The 19,505-nt window shown below is 42.1% G+C and overlaps 1 protein-coding gene across 5 annotated transcripts; it reads left to right on the top strand.

Annotated features, from left to right (window-relative positions):
* The first annotated feature begins 898 nt into the window (after positions 1-898).
* aplf (aprataxin and PNKP like factor) lies at positions 899-16,126 on the top strand. 5 transcript variants are annotated; one of them, XM_080446320.1, is made up of 14 exons: positions 907-956; positions 2,411-2,507; positions 2,731-2,802; positions 3,923-4,089; positions 4,923-5,202; positions 5,678-5,758; positions 6,317-6,410; positions 7,364-7,465; positions 7,505-7,582; positions 7,622-7,644; positions 10,756-11,027; positions 14,352-14,486; positions 15,035-15,081; positions 15,739-16,126. In XM_080446320.1, exons 2-14 carry the CDS (start codon positions 2,415-2,417, stop codon positions 15,960-15,962), a joined length of 1,668 nt encoding a protein of 555 aa, XP_080302446.1. In that variant the 5' UTR covers positions 907-956; positions 2,411-2,414; the 3' UTR covers positions 15,963-16,126. The 5 variants fall into 5 exon arrangements, with proteins under 5 accessions (XP_080302443.1, XP_080302446.1, XP_080302445.1 ...); XM_080446319.1 differs by having other exon boundaries at positions 7,364-7,582; XM_080446318.1 differs by having other exon boundaries at positions 7,505-7,644; positions 15,739-16,125.
* The last annotated feature ends 3,379 nt before the right edge of the window (positions 16,127-19,505 follow it).

Here is a 19,505-nt window from a genome sequence, read left to right as displayed (position 1 = left end):
CGCGGACTACTGCGCATGCGTGGTGAACCGCATGCGCATGCATACCGCCACCTACTGTACAGGAGTAATTCCGGTCGGCCGTGTCCGGTTGTTTCCTTATTTAATTTTTTTTTTTTACAAATTATTAAAAAAAAAATATATATATATATATATATATATATATGTTATATTTTAGGGAAATTGTGGAATTCCTTTTTTATGTTTTTATTTTTATTGTTGGCACCTTTCATGACCCAAATGAAAAGTCTAAATAGTTTTTATTTTAAGAAAATATCTGTAAAAAAAAGGTAACTTCGACCCACTCTGGCCCAACGTACACAAAGACATAAAGTTATAAATTAAAGTCTTATTATTATTATTCTTGTTATGATTAAAACTGAATTGCTGTTTCAGTTTTTACCGTTTGTACTATTTTGTTTCTTTCTTTGCATGAGGGATGTTACACCGACATTAGTGACTCCATGAGGGGTGTTACACCGACATTAGTGACTCCATGAGGGGTGTTACACCGACATTAGTGACTCCACAGGGTCGCTATGATTAAAATGTCCCATTAAAAATAATAAAACTCCCATAGAGAGAAATGTGTTTATTTGAAGTTATGATCTGCTGTTATAATAAAACAATATATAATGTTGGTATTTATTTAAAGTTATTAATATGCTGTTAGTTATAACAAAATAATATATAATGTTGGTGTTTATTTAAAGTTATTATCTGCTGTTATCTTATATTATTATTATTATTATTATTATTATTATTATTATTATTATTATTATTATTATTATTATTATTATCTGATGATTAACTATGGAAGTGAATCTGGCCGACACACACACACATATCCACAGGCCACCGGTTTCCGTGTAACGCTGGATCTGCGCATGCGTCTTCGAGTCAGGAAGTGCTCGCAGTGAAGCAGAGAAACAGTTTGTTGTTTATTTTCATCTTTTAAGGTACAGGAACATTATGACGTCACACTGTGGACTTTTTATTATCTTATATTATTTTTAGTCTTTGAAGCTGAGACACATTTATAAGAACTATGTGTTCTAGTTGTGTTTGTGGACGTTGAGCTTAGCTTTAGATCAAGACTATCGTAGATGTATTTAATCGAGACTCACTTTTACTGTAGTATCTACCAGAGTCTTAGCTCCATCCCCTCAGTTTGTCCTGTAATGTGACCAGTAAAGCCTGTATTTCTCCAAACATGTACAAATGATAAATATAAGGTGTTTACCCGCTTCACCTAAATGTTAACTAGGTGTCCGGAGTGTTTGTGTAATGTTTTAGTGCACGTTTTTCAATAAAGAAGTGTTTTAATCCCGTTTGTGGTCGATTCTGTTGGGAGTTCCCAATGGGTGAAATTGACGGGGCGCATCTGGTGAAAGCCAGGATTACACTCAATGTAAACAGGAAGTAAACGAGGGGGGGAATGGCGTTCGGCCACAAACGGGATTAAAACCCTTTTTTATTGTAAAATATGCACTAATACATTACTCAAATACTCCGGACACCTAGTTAACATTTGGATCAAGCGGGTAAACACCTTATATTTATCATTTGTACATGTTTGGAGAAATACGGGCTTTACTGGTGACATTTCAGGGCAATCTGGGGGGTCGGAGCTAAGACTCTCGTAAAAATACATCTATACGATAGTCTTTATCTAAGGCTAGTGTTGAGCATATTGAACCATTATGAATACATTATGAATACAACTTTTCATTTCTGTTTGTTTTTTAGGCTTCATTAATATCACAGATTGCACAAATAACTTAAATAGATACATATATAATAATATACTTTAAAGAAACTGTAAAAATAGTGTAAATAGCTGATCTGCAAGATTACAACTGTGTGTGTTCTGTGCAGTGTTGGAAAGTTACTAAGTACATTTACTCAAGTACTGTACTTAAGTACAATGTTGAGGTATTCTTTACTTTAGTGCAGTATTTCCAAATGTCAGTAATTCTACTCCACTACATCTCAGAGGCAAATATTGTACTTTTACTCCACTACAATTATTTGAAAACTTTAGTTACTAGTTACTTTGTAGATTTACATTATTACATTATAAAACATACATTAACCACTTTAGCCCTATTTTATACATAGGCTGTTTGAAAATAGCAGATCTACAAGCTCACAACGCGCGTTGTGAGCTTGTAGATCTGCTATTTTCAAACATGTTAGTACTTTTACTTTTGGTACTTAAAGTATTTTTTTGATGCCAATGTGCTGTGGTATTGCTACTTTTACGTAAGTAAAATATCTGAGTACTTCTTCCACCACTGTGTGTGTGTGTGTGTGTGTGTGTGTGTGTGTGTGTGTGTGTGTGTGTGTGTGTGTGTGTGTGTGTGTGTGTGTGTGTGTGTGTGTGTGTGTGTGTGTGTGTGTGCGCGCGCAGTGTGATGTCCTGGTTGGAGCTGGTTCCTCTAGAGGGAGGGGCTCCCATCAACCTGCCTGACGGACAGACTGTGGTGGGACGAGGTCCTTTCCTAGGGGTGAGTCTGTCTGCGCGCGCACACACACACACGCACACGCACACGCACACATAACCAGTAACTACAGCCTACGTTCAAGCGACTCCCTGTTACTGACTGTTCCTATAGCTCCAGTGGTGGGGCTTCTGTGTTTCACTGTGCTATGTTTGATATGTTTATATACATTTTCTTCAGGTTAACGACAGGTTTAAATATGTAACATGTTTCTGTACATTTTCTTCAGGTTAACGACAAAAGAGTGTCCAGAAACCATGCTGTCCTGGAGAACCTGGACGGACGCCTTCGTCTCAAACCGGTAGGTTCTTCCTGAACCACCTGAACCCTGAGCGTTAAATAAACATAACATCAGTGGTAACACATTGGTTCCCGGGGGACCCCCCAACCCCCCCCCCCCCCCCCCCCGACGGTCCCGACCCACAGGTTGAGAACCACTGGTCTACTGGACCAACTGCATGACTAACCTCTAAACACTCCTATTGATCACACTTACAATGCTTCTTGTTTAATGTCATACGAGGTGCCTACAATGTCAGATAAAAAACACTGTGAAACGGCATTCTGCTTCTACGGGCCGACAGCGTGGAATAAAGTCCCATTATTACACCTAAGACAGGCAGCCTCGGTGGATAGCTTTAACACATTTTGGCCGGGAACCGCTATTTGTAACTATACCTTTCAGGACAGTATGTACAGTATGTAGCAACATACGTGTTGTAATTATTTTCAGAAAACTTAGGTCAGGATTTAGAGGGTGTTTTTAGAATGGGCCTCAGGTCTAAATGTGTTAAAGCACAGCTCAAGACCTACTTCTTCACTCTTGTGTTTTTTTTTTTCTGTTTTGCCTGATTCACTGCCTTTTTGTTTTGCCCATTATTTAACCCATTAAGACCTGGAACGCATCTGTGTCCTTTTTTGAAAATGTGTGCAAATCTTTCAATATATATGTTTTTAAAGCGAACATTTGTAACTCAAATCTTTGCTTCTGGGGGGTCCCTGGAACAACATATTTTGAGATGGGGGTCCCTGGAACAACATATTTTGAGATGGGGGTCGGCGGCCAAATACATATCATTTTGTGGGTCCTTGAGATGAAAAAGTTTGAGAACCACTGATATAGAAACATATGTTTTTTTCAGAAAACTGTTGGGATTTAGAAGACATTTTGTAGAATCGGCTTCAGGTCTTAATGGGTTAATGCCATTATTTTAAATGGTTTTAATGTTGTTTTTGCTTTTGCTCTTCTTTTAGCTTTATTGTTAAATTATTATTGCTTTTTCTGTAAAGCACTTCTGCTTTATTTATTTTTGTATTATTTTTGTGCTCTGTAAAGCACTTTGAGCTGCATTCATTTCATTAAAGGTGCTATATATATAAAGTGTAATATTATTATCATCCTGTATTGTTTTGTCCCTCAGACCCACTCCAACCCTTGCTTCGTCCAGTCCTCTCTGGAGGACGCCCCGCGGGCCTTAGAGAGAGAGCGCTGGTACTCCCTCCATCATGGAGACATCTTCTCCCTGCTCCCCGGGAGGCTCCTGTACCGCCTGGAGAGCGTGGGAGGAGAGGAGGAGGACACGCCCAGGTACTGTTTCCATGACAACAACACACCCAGGTACCGTTACCATGACAACTAGAGTTCTCAACAGGCTAACTGGGCCGGCCCGAGGCTCGGCCCAGTTAGCTACTTTTAGGCCCGAAAACTCAGACAAGGTGTCATTATGTGCTTAATGTCCTCAAAGTCACACATCCAACAAGCTTTGAACTGAGCAGATTGGACCTTCTGTTCCAGAGATAATGGCCGAAACATCTTGAAAACGGACACTTTCGCCGATTTTCGATTGAGTTTTGGCCGTTGACGCCCGTTTTTTCTGTAATAACACGGGCTAGGAAGGTCGTACAGCGACAGACTAGATACCTGAGTAAAGTTCACTTTGAGCTGCATCCAACACATCCAACACATCCACCGCCACGCCAAAAAAAAAGAAAAAAAGCATGAAAAAAAAATAATATATATACAAACAAAAAGGGGAGGGGGGTCTACCGGGAAACTGGTACTACCTCCTCTTATGGCCTCCAGAAAGATGAGTTTTTAGGGCTGTTTTAAATGAGCCCAGCGAACTGCATTTTTTAAGGCATGGGGTTAGACTATTTCATACCTTGGTGGCCGTGCTCTCATCACAGCTCATTGGGTCTCGTTCTGTCAGAGGTTTTGTTTGTTTGAAGTTTAGATCAACAGGATTGGAAAGGACCCCCCCCCCCCCCCCCCCCCGCCTCTCACAACACCACACTCATGGAAATAACAGATCTACAAGCCCTTGTGGGCTTGTAGATCTGCTATTTTCAGATCATGTTCTCCTCAGAATATTGATGTTCAACCATGAAAACGATGTAATAAATGTATTGAACGGTTCACAGAAACAGCCAGGAGTTTGACCCAGAGGAGACCAGCGCTACACAACCACCTGTCTCACCACCTGTCTCACTCTCTGAGGACCACAAACAACCTGTCTCACCACCTGTCTCACCACCTGTCTCCATGTCTGACGACCACAAACCACCTGTCTCACTCTCTGAGGACCACAAACAACCTGTCTCACTCTCTGAGGACCACAAACAACCTGTCTCACTCTCTGAGGACCACAAACAACCTGTCTCACTCTCTGAGGACCACAAACAACCTGTCTCACTCTCTGAGGTAGGGCTGCCTGTACCGATCGTGACAATTTTTACTTGACGATTAAAATTGTCATTCAAATAATTGCAGATTATGTTTTTACGTTGTACGTTGGAACTTACAAATTACAAAACAAGATTTATGACTTAAAAATGTATTGGCCATTTTGCATATCAAACCAAAAGAAATGAACAATTCTCAGAGACATATTTATGCAACAATACAAAAAAACGTTTATATATACACATATATAGAATTAAACTCAAAGAAAAACAAAAATACATACATTCATACACATAGGCTTTTAAACACAAATGTGCAATAATCAAATGTACTAAAGGTCAAACTAGGACAATATTTTATACTCGTTGTGACACGTTGTGAGTTTGTAGATCTGTTATTTCCAGATGATATTTGATGACTGTGCAAAAAAAACATAATTGTGATTTTCTGAAATAATTGTGATTAATTGGTGATGATGTGATAATTGTGACAGGCCAGGTCTGAGAAGGAAGTCACACAACTCAAAGAAGAAGATGAAGAAGAAGAGGATAACGGCTCATGTAGCTTCAATAAGGTGAGTTGGTTCTCAAACTTGATGGAACCCTGGAACACCATTTGGTTCCATGTGTACACTCTCAGAGTTACAGACCTGTAAGGGTCCATTTGGTTCCATGTGTACACTCTCAGAGTTACAGACCTGTAAGGGTCCATTTGGTTCCATGTGTACACTCTCAGAGTTACAGACCTGTAAGGGTCCATTTGGTTCCATGTGTACACTCTCAGAGTTATAGACCTGTAAGGGTCCATTTGGTTCCATTTGTACACTCTCAGAGTTACAGACCTGTAAGGGTCCATTTGGTTCCATTTGTACACTCTCAGAGTTACAGACCTGTAAGGGTCCATTTGGTTCCATTTTTACACTCTCAGAGTTACAGACCTTTTCCTCTGAGATGTAGTGGAGTAGAAGTAAAAGTACTGGAAATTGGAAATACTCCAGGAAAAAAAAAATCCTCACAATTGTACTTAAGTACAATACTTGAGTAAATGTACTTAGTTACTTTACACCACTGTAAACTAGAAGACTAGAAGAGAATCATGCTCAACAATCAAATGTCTTTCTCTTGCTTTACAGACACAGTCAGAAGACAGAAGAACGGTTTGTTCTCCTGAAGTGAAGAGAAGAGTTTTACCATCCTGGATGTCAGCTGCCTCTCCTTCACCTAAAGGTGTGTGTGTGTGTGTGTGTGTGTGTGTGTGTGTGTGTGTGTGTGTGTGTGTGTGTGTGTGTGTGTGTGTGTGTGTGTGTGTGTGTGTGGTGTGGTGTGGTGTGGTGTGGTGTGGGTGTGTGTGAGAGTTGTACAAATGGAACCAAATGGACCCGCAAGGATCCGTTGTATTCTCTCAGAGTTAGGTGGTCTGAGAACCAATGCCTTAATTATTGAGTAATAACAATAATAATAATAATGCATTTTATTTATAATGCATGTGCGAGTGCTTACAACAAACATTTGCATAAAAACAATCACATCACTGAAAAGATCTAAGAAATTAAAACCTGAGGGCATAATACAGCCTAAAGGTCAAAGCAGTGTAGCTAAAAAATAAAATAAAATAAAAATGCGTTACATAGAGTTATAAGTATAAGAGTTAGCTATATTTTAACCACTGTATGGCGACTATGGAGACAAACTTCTTCAGTCACCGAGAGGCTAAATCGGGGGAAACGTTTACCTGCCAGACGCGCTGGTTGTCAATAATTCACTGTTCCAGGGTACTGCGTGTTGTTCATTTTATTAAAGCTATAAAAGATTCATTTAGTGGCATTAAAATACAAGTGAATCATAGCATAGTGTTGCGCTATGTCGTGCGGTCAGCAAAGTTGGACTTCCCCCGTTCACCCCCTCTCCATTTCATTGATAAAAACCTGCAGGTGAAACAGCTGACTTCACTATCACTGCCTGTCTGACGTAGCACCAACACCACCTGACCTCTTTGTGAATGACATGACTAACAAATCAATTAAAAACCCATAGCAACCTCATCATCAAACATCATAGCTCTCTATACCTGTCACCAACAACCACTTTAACCATTATTTTATTACTTTGGCTGTTCAAAAATAGCAGATCTACAAGCTCATAGCTCACAGAGCGTATTCATTGCATGTTCTCCCAATCAGCTGGAGGAGGGGTCAGAGCGCCCAAACGACCCAGAGCTGCTGGTGGGACGTCATCAGGACAGACCGACCGCGCCCCCAAGGTGAGGAAGACCACTGATGAAGGTGACAGGACCCCCAAGGCGAGGAAGACCAGTGATGAAGGTGACAGGACCCCCAAAGTGAGGAAGACCAGTGATGAAGGTGACAGGACCCCCAAGGCGAGGAAGACCACTGATGAAGGTGACAGGACCCCCAAAGTGAGGAAGACCAGTGATGAAGATGTACGCAGACCTTCTCAAACGGTCAGTTCTAACCAGAGCTGCCAACGAATATTCCATATTCCAATATTCCATATTCCAATATTAAAAATAAAAGAGAGGGGGGAGAGGGACACAGAGAGCGAGGAGAGAGAGGGGGAGAGGCTCACATACACACACACACACACACACACACACACACACACACACACACACACACACACACACACACACACACACACACACACACATTTGAATTATTTTATTTGGATCTGCACAAAAAGCGCATTACATGATGGATCCGAACATTGATCTGAAGAAGGTTACATTATACGGTCAAACCAGATGCAACTGCTGCACATGTTAACACACAGAGGAAAAAAAGATAACGAATTGATGACATACTATATACAGAAATTCAACAGTTGTTTTATTTATTTTTTGCCAATGAAACATGGCCTTCTCCAGATAGACAGAATGCCCATAATAGCTGAGACAGAACAGTATTTAGACAACTGTTTTGCATTTGTCTTTTGCAATCCTCCTAATTGCATGCCGCAGAGCACAAGTTTGTGGACATGGCCCAGACTCCCAAACACAAGGACAATAAGTTGACAGTTATATCCCAAGGTCATAATACGTTCCACCCAGGGTTTCCGCTAGGCATTTTTGGGGCCGGCCACCATGGCCGGCAGGATTATATTTTACCAGCCAAAGAATAAATTTACCGGCCATATAATAATTAACGTCACATGAGTGTTTGCACTGCATACATGCACCCAACTGATTGGGCTCATTACACCTCGTTACGTTAGAGCAGCGCTTCTTTCCACTTTATCACAGATGCAACCTGTTCCTGTTTTTATAGATAACTAAATTATATGATCTACTATAGTCTATATCATGCAGAGATGTCGCTTACCAAAAATGAAATGAATAAAGTGGGCATGAGTGAACTGCTGCGTGACGAATACCAAAACGCTCGCCCCAAAACACAGTCGCCCCGGGGGAAATCCGGCGGTATTCGCCTGGTATTCCTAAACATATCAGTAAACTATGCCTAACCCTAACCTTATTCCTAATCTTAACCTCAGTAAAACTATGCCTAATCCTAAACCTATTTCTACCCTTATCCTCAGTAAAAGAAATACAAGAATACAAGAACCGCTGGTCCGCCTGAAAAATGGGGGCGAGGGTGTTTTGGGGCGAGTCCTAATTACCCTGCGGGCTGTGGTTTCCCTGCGCAACACCGTCGCACAGTATAAACAAATTAATATATATTTTGGGCTTTACATCGATTCTCATTCAACCTTGATATGCAAAAGTAGGTTTTGTTTTGTTTTGTTAACGTTAATTATATGTGTCATGATATATGTGGCCTTGCGCGAGGTTGATTATACTTGCCTTTATAGTTGCTTTCAGTTTCACCAACTTTCACCACTTTATCCATTGAAGACAGACAGTAACTGTCTGTGCTTGCATAATATCCACGACCCACACGTGTTCAGGACGGGACGGGTCCCTTTATCGACAATCGGGTCCGGTTTGGTTCAGATTCACCTCGGAAAATCCCGGTTCTGTTTATCAACACCCGAGCGAGCCACCCTACTCAGCGCTGATCAGGAGGAGACACAGCTGTGTCTCTTAGCTGTGTTGTGGCGTATCAAAAATAGCAGACATACAAGCTCACAAAGCGGCGCGTTGCGACGTGCTGTGAGCTTGTAGCTCTGATATTTTCAACGCGCGACACCATCGTACAACGAATAAGCTATTCTATAACTGCAGCGCACAGCAGCAGCCGAGCAGGCTGTCGGAATTAAACCACACAGTCAGAACATGATATAAACTTTAAATGATTATGATTGTAACGGTTGTAGCCAACTACTTTATGCAAATAATAATATTAATAATAGGCTTAAATGATAAAATAGCCTAATAACAGCATTTTCCCAACGGGCCACGGTGGCCGGTGGTGTTTATAATTACCGGCCAATTAAACATTTTACCGGTAAATACCGGCTAACGGAATCCCTGGTTCCACCAAAGGCTGATATTTCATACGTTTGGATGTAAAACAAATGTCCATGTACAAATCAAATGGGCAGCCTGTTTCGAAGATAGTAACGTTACACACACACACACACACACACACACACACACACACACACACACACACACACACACACACACACACACACACACACACACACACACACACACACACACACACAGAGGAGGGAGGGAGGGAGCGACCACTTACGTTTTTCTCCCTTGCACACAGTCAGTGGCGATAATGTCCGTGTACTCCATTCATCTCAGAGCTAGACCACACTAGGTCTCCAGGGACCCCCAGGGGGTCCGCCATGTATTTGAACCACGTTAACCCATTGAGACCTGAAGCCGATTCTACATGTCTCCTAAATCTCAACAGTATTCTGAAAAACGTATGTTTCTATATCAGCGGTGCTCAATCTTTTTCATGTCAAGGACCCCCAAAATTATATGTATTTGGCCACGGACCCCCATCAAAATATCTTGTTCCAGGGACCCCCCAGAAGCAAAGATTTGAGATAAAAATGTTCGCTTTAAAAATATATATATTCAAAGATTTGCACACATTTTCATGATTTTTCAAAAATAGCAGATCTACAAGCTCGTAGCGCGGCACTCGGTGCCGCGCTATGAGCTTGTAGATCTGCTATTTTTGAATAGCCTAAAGTGTAAAATAATGCTTTTTAGCTCAAATCTAAAAATGACACAGTTCCAGGTCTTAATGGGTTAATAACAACAGTTCTGCATGTGGCCCCCATGCGCTCTGTGTCCATTTCCTACAGTTGCCAGGTTTTAGCGAGAGAAACAAGCAACCAGGTGAATGAAAACAACCCCAAAATAAGCGAGCCCTTCAACCCGCGGTGTCGAATTTGTAGTACAGTACATTTTAGTCCATTTGAAAATAGCAGATCTACAAGCTCACAATGCGTCGCAGCGCAACGCATTGTGAGCTTGTAGATCTGCTATTTTCAAAAGATTTTTATACATTTGAAAACTTTAAATGGGACATTCTGCATAATGAGTTATTTTACTTTTGGTACTTTAACAAAGAAAAGAACATCCCGTAGTGTATCTTTAAATGTATGAATGGTCCTTTAATCCAAGGCGTTCAGACGCAGGCTGGAGAGCGACGAGGAGGGGGAGGAGTCAGACGGCATGGATGTGACCGTGATGGAACCACAGGCCACGCCCCCCGCCACCACCACCATAGCCAATCAGCAGCAGCAGCAGCACAGGAACGGGAAGTCCACAAACGGACAGGGGGAGGCGGCCACCGCTGCCGCGGGGGCGGAGTCATCTCGCGGCTCGGCTGGAGGCTCCGCCCAGTCGACGGGTGGAGGCAGGAAGGCCTGCCCCTATGGGAGGGGCTGCTACAGGTACACACTGTGTGTGTGTGTGTGTGTGTGTGTGTGTGTGTGTGTGTGTGTGTGTGTGTGTGTGTGTGTGTGTGTGTGTGTGTGTGTGTGTGTGTGTGTGTGTGTGTGTGTGTGTGTGTGTGTGCGTGCGTGCGTGCGTGCGTGCGTGCGTGCGTGCGTGCGTGCGTGCGTGCGTGCGTGCGTGCGTGCGTGCGTGCGTGCGTGCGTGCGTGCGTGCGTGCGTGCGTGCGTGCGTGTGTTAGTGATGGGTCGTTCATGATCGATTGGTTCATAAGAACTAGGTCTTTGCCGTCAACGTGAACGAACCTGTTTACTTCTTGAAACTGTTACGTTCACGATTTCGTTCACAATTTCGTTCTACAGCTACTATTCATGAAGTACACTAAGTTAAAGTTGTACAATGCAGATTCACAAATAACGATTTTTAGCAACCTCTGCTGGTCACTACCGTCACTGCATACAATTTCCCTAGTCCTCGATTACCCAGAATTCCATTCGTTTTCACCGGAAGCCGGAAGCGTTTCAAAAAGCGTTCTTTTAATTGTTTTATACTATCTACGGATCGTTTCTCTTAGCCAGTGGAGCTTTAGTTACCATGAGCTGTGCTTTCTTTTTCTGTTCTTTTTCGATCTTCCAATCCTACATTCTCTTAACATCAGCGTGAGGTTCCTTTTTGTTATTAGCGCGGTAGTTCCTGGCCAAACAGGAAACCGTTGCGGTAGTTCCTGGCCAAACAGGAAACCAGTGCATTTCCGCCTCCGTTTTCCGGCCAGATGACGTCATTTTCCCGGGAAAGTCCCCCCCGACAGTACCGTTCAATAGAAAATATATAAATAAAAGGCTTCCGGGGGTGAAATTCATGGAGTGGGTGTTGTGAAACTTTTGCCACTCACAAAAGATATACAATTTAACTTTAGTTTTTGTTTTAACGTTACCTAGTATTACTTTAAAGACATGGTTGGAAATGGATAGTCATGTGACTGTACTGACTTCTGCTTCTGCTTTGACTTTTTCATTTGGTTACAACTGACTGATCACAAACTTTTTTTAAATACTTTTTTCCACTTATGTATCAAATAATTGACACAGTAAAACTTTTAATAGATTGTTTTAATCTATAATTGATAAGTCTGATTAATCATAGTGCTATATATATTAAATAAGTTAAAATAAGTATTAAACAGCTGTCTCTCCTGAGTCCTGTCTCTAGTAAAACAGAAATAGCATTTTCAGGTCAGGATACCAATCGTACCCAATCAGGAGCAAGAACTCACACAGGATACAGATTAACCCATGTAGACCGGGGCGGGGACGCATTTTTTCATTTCTTTGGGCTATTCAAAAACAGCAGATCTACAAGCTCATAGCGCAGCACCGAGTGCTGCGCTATGAGCTTGTAGATCTGCTATTTTTTGGGAAATGGTGTAAAACCGTGGGTCTTTGAACATTTGTAACTCAAATCTTTGCTTCTGGGGGGATTCTACAAATGTCTTCTAAATCATAACTCATGTTGCTATAATATATTTGGCCGTGGACCCCCCCCCCATCTCAAAATATCTTGTTCCAGGGACCCTCAAAAGCTGTAACAGAGTTTAACACATTGAGTGCCATAAATGGTCCGGACCGTTTTTGGCCCATTTATTTTTTTATATATTTTTCCCACGTGGGGGCGCTCTAACCAAACATCCAAGGAGTCTCTAAGAAGGAGAGGCCGGATGTGGATCCATGTCAAAAATGCTTCCGGTCGTCCGCTCCAATGTTAACTCGTTGACTAAAAGCTTAATATCTCCATTTCTTTTTAAGGTGGTGGAAGTGAGACGTTTTCGATCGGCGATCACTCTGCAATGGAGGATCGCGTTAGAAATATTATTGTTCCAGGCGTTAGTCGGGACCCTCCGCAGTCTCGCACACACGTTTTGTTTACATGTACTTCCACGTCGGGGCTTCTACAGCACGAAACGTATCAACGTAAGTGGATAGAAGAAATGCAGGCACTGAACGTATAATATTTTAATAAACCTCTGGCACACGATGTGTTAAAATGTTCGCTTTAAAAATATATATATTCAAAGATTTGCACAAATTTTCACGATTGTTCAAAAAATAGCAGATCTACAAGCTCATAGCGCGGCACTCGGTGCCGCGCTATGAGCTTGTAGATCTGCTATTTTTTTAATAGCCCAAAGAAATCTTAAAATGACACACAGATAGATGCGTTCCCGGTCTTAAAGGGTTAAACAAGTGAAATTGGAAGTGATGACACAAAGAAATAGGAACTGGAACACTATAAAATGTAAGGTCCCCAGAAACAAGCCCCCACAGAACCCAGAGGTTGCATTGAAGCGCATTGGACATGCTGGTCATTCATAGGTACTGCAGCCTAAAACGGCCTGGGGCCCACTGTACATAAACGAGTGAAAACGGTTTTCGACCAATGGGCTCGACTCACAAGCTTGCGCACTCCGTGACACATAGCGTGTCACAGAAGCCCCAAATAGGCCCCGCCCATCACATTTCACAACCCTGAAGAAGGGGTGATTTAGGAGAGTGCGCTGTGTGAGCAACTCAATGCAAGTGGATGGGAGGGGTTTCCGGTGCCCTCTCTATTATTTTTAACTCTATGCCCCCATAGACATATAAAGGTAGACGCCTCCTCCGGCTCTGAGGCGTCTGTACTGTATCTCGGGCGCGCTTCCGCTTCTGCGGGGCAAACGGGAAGCTTCCGCGTGCGTCAAAGAAGGGGGGCGTTCAGTAGGCCAATCAGAGGCAGGTGGGGGCGGGACAACTAGATTCTGACATGTCCTGGAAAAGACACGCTGTGATTGGCCAGTAGTCACTTTGAGTGAGATCCAAGCCCCCAGAACCCAGTGGTTTCATTGAAGCCAAATGGACATGCTGGCCATTCATGGTACTGCAGCTTAGGGGCCTCAACATGAACGAGCGAAAACGGTTTCGACCAATGGGCTCGACTCACGAGCATGCGCACGAGCTTGCGCACAAGCTTGCGCACGGGCTGCGTGCTTCTGTGGCGCAAAACGCGTCACAGAAGTGACGCACTGGGGCCCAAAATAGGCCGCGCCCACCAAATTTCCAACCCGGAAGAAGGGGTGATTTAGGACCATGCGCTGTGTGAGCAACTCAATGCAAGTGGATGGGAGGAGATTTCGGGTGCCCTCTCTATTATTTTTAACTCTATGGTGAGATCGCTTCAACGAATTGCAGCGGCCAATGAGGTGTCTAGGTTTCTACATCTATGCTGTGCCCCAGCATCAAAACCGGTTTAGTTTAGTGACTTCCTGTTTCCTGTTTCCTGTTTCCTTCCAGGAAGAACCCTCTTCACTTCCAGGAGTTCAGTCACCATGGAGACAGAGACTATGAGGAAGACTCTGACAAACATGATGATGATGAGGAAGATGAAGAAGATCGTCCAGAATGTCCCTATGGAACTGACTGTTATAGGTCTGTTATTATTATTATTATTATTATTATTATTATTAATGTCCCTATGGAACTGACTGTTATAGGTCTGTTATTATTATTATTATTATTATTATTATTATTAATGTCCCTATGGAACTGACTGTTATAGGTCTGTTATTATTATTATTATTATTATTAATGTCCCTATGGAACTGACTGTTATAGGTCTGTTATTATTATTATTAGTATTATATTATTATTCATAATACAGTAACACATTGAAGCTGGATCTATCTGTTTGGTTCCATAAGAAGAACTTTATGAAAAGTTTGGAAAATGAGCAGGTGTGTTTCCTATGGATGCTTCCTCTTCCTCTTCCTCTGGATGCAGGCGGTTCTCTGGCAGTTAAAGAGTTAAAAGAAAGGAACCACACCAAGGTGGAACAGAATGGCGGCACTCCAAAATAAGTGATGGGAGGCTGATGAAGGCTGGGGCCTAAATAAAAGAGAACGTCTTATTTTGGAGTGCCGCCGTTGTAAAAATGTCGTCGCGTCACAATTTAAGTCTTTCTATTCCTCTGTTTCCAGGCAGAATCCTCTTCACAGGAAAGAATTCAAACACACTAAAAGAGCAGGTAATCTCTATGTAAAACCTTCATTTCATATTCTCTAATAAACGCTGATGTTGGTAATAGGTTTAGAAATGGAGCGTGGGAATGAGACACTCACAACCCAATCAATCTGTGTCACTTTAGACTTTAGATTTCTTTGGCTATTCAAAAATAGCAGATCTACAAGCTCATGTCATGAGCTTGTAGATCTGCTATCTTTTTTTAAACCATGAAAATGTGTGCAAATCTTTGAATACATACATAAATCTTTAACTGGGGGGTCCCTGGAACAAAATATTTTGAGATGGGGGTCCGCGGACAAATACATATAATTTCAATGTTAGGATTTAGAAGACATCTGTAGAATCACCCAGAAGCAAAGATTTAAGTTAAAAATGTCCGCTTTAAAAAATATATATATATTCAAAGATTTGCAAAAAAAATTTAGCAGATCTACAAGCTCATAGCGCGGCACTCGGTGCCGCGCTATGAGCTTGTAGATCTGCTATTTTTGAATAACCAACTAAATAAAAAAGTACACAGTATGCGTAGAAGTACTTTGCTAGGTGTTTTAATTGTGGTGTATATGTCCTTGGCTTCTCTCTGCAGCGTCTCCTTTTTTTTTGTCCTTTTTAACAAAACAATTAATTCACAGCACTTTAATCACTTATTTCTCTGCAGCCAGGAGCTCAACCAGGGCTACAAAGCGCCGTGGAGACGACGACGACGAAGGAGACAAGGAGTCGTGGGACGATGAGGAGGACAGCTTCATTAACGACGAGGACAGTGACGACGTGTGGAACGATGAGGACTACGCCCCGCCGCAAGGCGACGACGACAGCGAGGGAGAAAACGTGAAGACGCTGCAGAGAGAAGCCAAGGCCTTCATGAAGAACATCAGATGAACTCCTTGATTCTTCTAACACCCGTTAAGACCAGGGGAAACGCATCTGTGTCCATTTTTTGGGCTATTCAAAAATAGCAGATCTACACAAGATCAACAAGCAGATCTACAAGCTCATCTTGTAGATCTGCTATTTTGTGAAAAATCTTATTTTTTTTTGCAAATCTTTGAATATATGTATATTTTTTTAAGCAAACATTTTTAACTCAAATCTTTGCTTCTGGGGTTGGGGGGGGGGACACAACATTTTGGGGGGTCCCATGACATGAAAAACGTTTGAGAACCACTGATATTATAGCGACATAATAAATAACAAGATTATGATACAGTCATATTATACCAGGTTGCTTATCTCTCTCACTAAACATGGCAATGTTTTTAGATCCCATATTCTGAGAGGACATTGAGCAACAGCGCCACTTACCATCGAGTTACATACAGTGGCCGAACACAGTATTGTGGGTCGTCTTTAGATCCCATATTCTGAGAGTACATTGAGCCCTCATTGGCTAAAAAAACAGCCAATGAGGAAAAAGTCACGACTAGCTGAAGTGTATCTATAGACCAGGTCTGCAACCTGGTAAAAAAACACTGTTAGGATTTAGAAGACATTTGTAGAATCCCCCCCAGAAGCAAAGATTTGAGTTACAAATGTTCACTTTAAAAAAATATATATATTCACAGATTTGCACACATTTTCACTATTTTTCCAAAATAGCAGATCTACAAGCTCATAGCTATTTTTGACATTGACATATTTAAAATGAGACACAGATGCGTTCCCCTGTCTAAAAGGATTAAAGGAGTGGTTCACCCCAAAAAAAATCTTATTTTCTATCAACTACACCCCCCATGAAGCATTGAATTCATGGAGATCTTGTTTGTTTTTGTCTCATTCCTAAGACAATAATTCGATGACCGGCAGCGGTTCCGGTAGGAGACACAAAGGAGACTCTCTGTGTCTCTATACCGGAACTGCTGCAAATTATTTTTGGTGAAAACAAGCCATATTTAACTGCCGATAACTAAAGAAAGGAAGATCGCGTTGCGGTTACAATTGTTCTTTTCCAGATGATAGAAGATAGAAGAGACCCCTAGGGGGTCCCGGACCCCCTGTTGAAGACCCCTGCTCTATAGCAATGATGACTATCACAACACACAGCTGTTTAACACTTCTTTTATAACAAAAATACAAAATACTAACAGTTCCTTTAATTTCTTATACTATGCAGCAGAATGAAGGATGGAACATGAATGAATGAATGATGTGGGTTATCGTTCTGTTATTGTTGTAGTTTATCTTTTGGTTGTAGTTTAGACTGTAGTTTACACTGGAAACACAGCCGTCCTCCCCCCTGAAAGACGTGTTTGAGGGGGGAAAATATACTGATTTGTACAATTCTGTTAGACCTCCCTCACACAGTTAAAACAAGCGCTTTATGGCTGCCTTATGCCTTACGTGAAGCATAAGGCTGTTTCAATTCATTTTCCCCTATAACGCAAGTCAGCTTCATCAAACCATGTGACTCCCATAGGGAATGAATTGAAACGGCCTTATGCTTCACGTAACGCAGTGTAAAATAATCATATTTGAACTGGGGACCCCCCCAACATAATCATATCTGAACTGGGGACCCCCCACCCTGATAAGCACTTGGAATGTAGGAGTTGAGGCATTACATTTTGTTTGACTAGATTCCACAGATAAACTAAATATTGTGAAAATAGCCGATCTACAAGCTCACAATGAGCTTGTAGATCGGCTATTTTCACAATGTTTGGCTTTTTCTTATATAATTTGACAATTTGGCTAATTTTTCACCAGTTTCTATAGTATAATTTGTTCATTACTTCTGATGCTGTAATGGTCTTTTTCTTTCTTTCTTGTTATGTATTACAAAGGTCTTAAAAGTCCTTAGATTGTCACTTCACTGTCATCTGGGGACCCCCCCAAAATCATTCGGGGACCCCCCTGGGGGTCCTGACCCACAGCTTGAGAACCACTGACATAAGGCATAAGGCAGCCATAAAACGATTGTTTTAACTGTGTGAGGGAGGCCTTGAAGTTGAACGTTTTCTTGGTTCGTAGTCGTTCTGTTCTTCATACGAGCTGCAGTCAAACCTCTCCCCTGTAAATATGTAATTATGTTCAGCACTATGTAGCAATCATTTCTATACTTACAGGCATAAGGCAGTTGTAATGCTCACTGTACATGTTATTGGTTGATACTTAATGCAAATATACTTCTGACAAAATTATGTATTCTTTGTCTTGATGTCCTGTGCACTAGTATCATAGTACTGCTGGTTTTATCTCCTACCTACCAGGACCTCTAGTACTGCTGGTTTTATCTCCTACCTACCAGGACCTCTAGTACTGATGGTTTTATCTCCTACCAGGACCTCTAGTACTGATGGTTTTATCTCCTACCAGGACCTCTAGTACTGATGGTCTTATCTCCTACCAGGACCTCTAGTACTGATGGTTTTATCTCCTACCAGGACCTCTAGTACTGATGGTCTTATCTCCTACCAGGACCTCTAGTACTGATGGTTTTATCTCCTACCAGGACCTCTATTATTGCAGAACGTTCTATCCAGTGAGTTTCTATGATGTTCATTTAGATTACATTTAGATTACATTTAGATTACATTTAGATGTAACGTGTGTCTCTGCTCTTTCAATATAAATGTAAGGTTCTAATAATATCTTTTCTGAGGTCAGAAATGTGAAGACAGAATTAACCTGATAAATGATTCTATTTCAGGCCAAGGACCCTTTAGCTGAGAGAGAGATGAAGCAGGGACCCCCACTAGCTCTGGTCCAGAGCATTATGGAGCTATAGGACCCCCACTAGCTCTGGTCCAGAGCATTATGGAGCTAGGACCCCCACTAGCTCTGGTCCAGAGCATTATGGAGCTAGGACCCCCACTAGCTCTGGTCCAGAGCATAATGGAGCTAGGACCCCCACTCGCTCTGGTCCAGAGCATAATGGAGCTAGGACCCCCACTCGCTCTGGTCCAGAGCATAATGGAGCTAGGACCCCCACTCGCTCTGGTCCAGAGCATAATGGAGCTAGGACCCCCACTAGCTCTGGTCCAGAGCATAATGGAGCTAGGACCCCCACTAGCTCTGGTCCAGAGCATAAGGGAGCTATAGGACCCCCACTCGCTCTGGTCCAGAGCATAATGGAGCTAGGACCCCCACTAGCTCTGGTCCAGAGCATAATGGAGCTATAGAACCCCCACCACCACTACATACAGCATTTTGTATAAATCCATATTGACCACTTAAACCCTTTACTTGGTTGACTGGATTCCCACGGGCTAGTTGGGGCTTAGTTGAACAGAAGGGCACTAAGAATGTACAAGGGTTTTGTAGATAGGCTATTTTATGTGAATGCCCCCCCCCCCCCCCCACCCCCCATTGTAGGGATGCTAGTTCAAGTTTACACCTTTTCTTTTTCTTTATTGTCTCGAGGATATGTTCTGCTCCCTGTCATCAAGATCAAGATTGATTTTTCATATTCCATCCTGATTGGCT

This window comes from Gymnoscopelus braueri, assembly GCF_963280865.1.
Source record: "Gymnoscopelus braueri genome assembly, chromosome: 2".
Lineage (NCBI taxonomy): Eukaryota > Metazoa > Chordata > Actinopteri > Myctophiformes > Myctophidae > Gymnoscopelus > Gymnoscopelus braueri.
The sequence above is the reverse complement of the archived record's forward strand: the minus strand, read 5'-3'. Positions and strand labels throughout refer to the sequence as shown.

Coding starts and splice junctions, on each gene's coding strand:
- aplf (XM_080446317.1), top strand. CDS start 2,415: ATGTCCTGGTTGGAGCTGGTTCCTCTAGAGGGAGGGGCTCCCATCAAC. Junction 4,090..4,922: donor GAGGAGGAGGACACGCCCAG/GTACTGTTTCCA, acceptor AACGGTTCACAG/AAACAGCCAGGAGTTTGACC. Junction 6,411..7,363: donor TGCCTCTCCTTCACCTAAAG/GTGTGTGTGTGT, acceptor TCTCCCAATCAG/CTGGAGGAGGGGTCAGAGCG.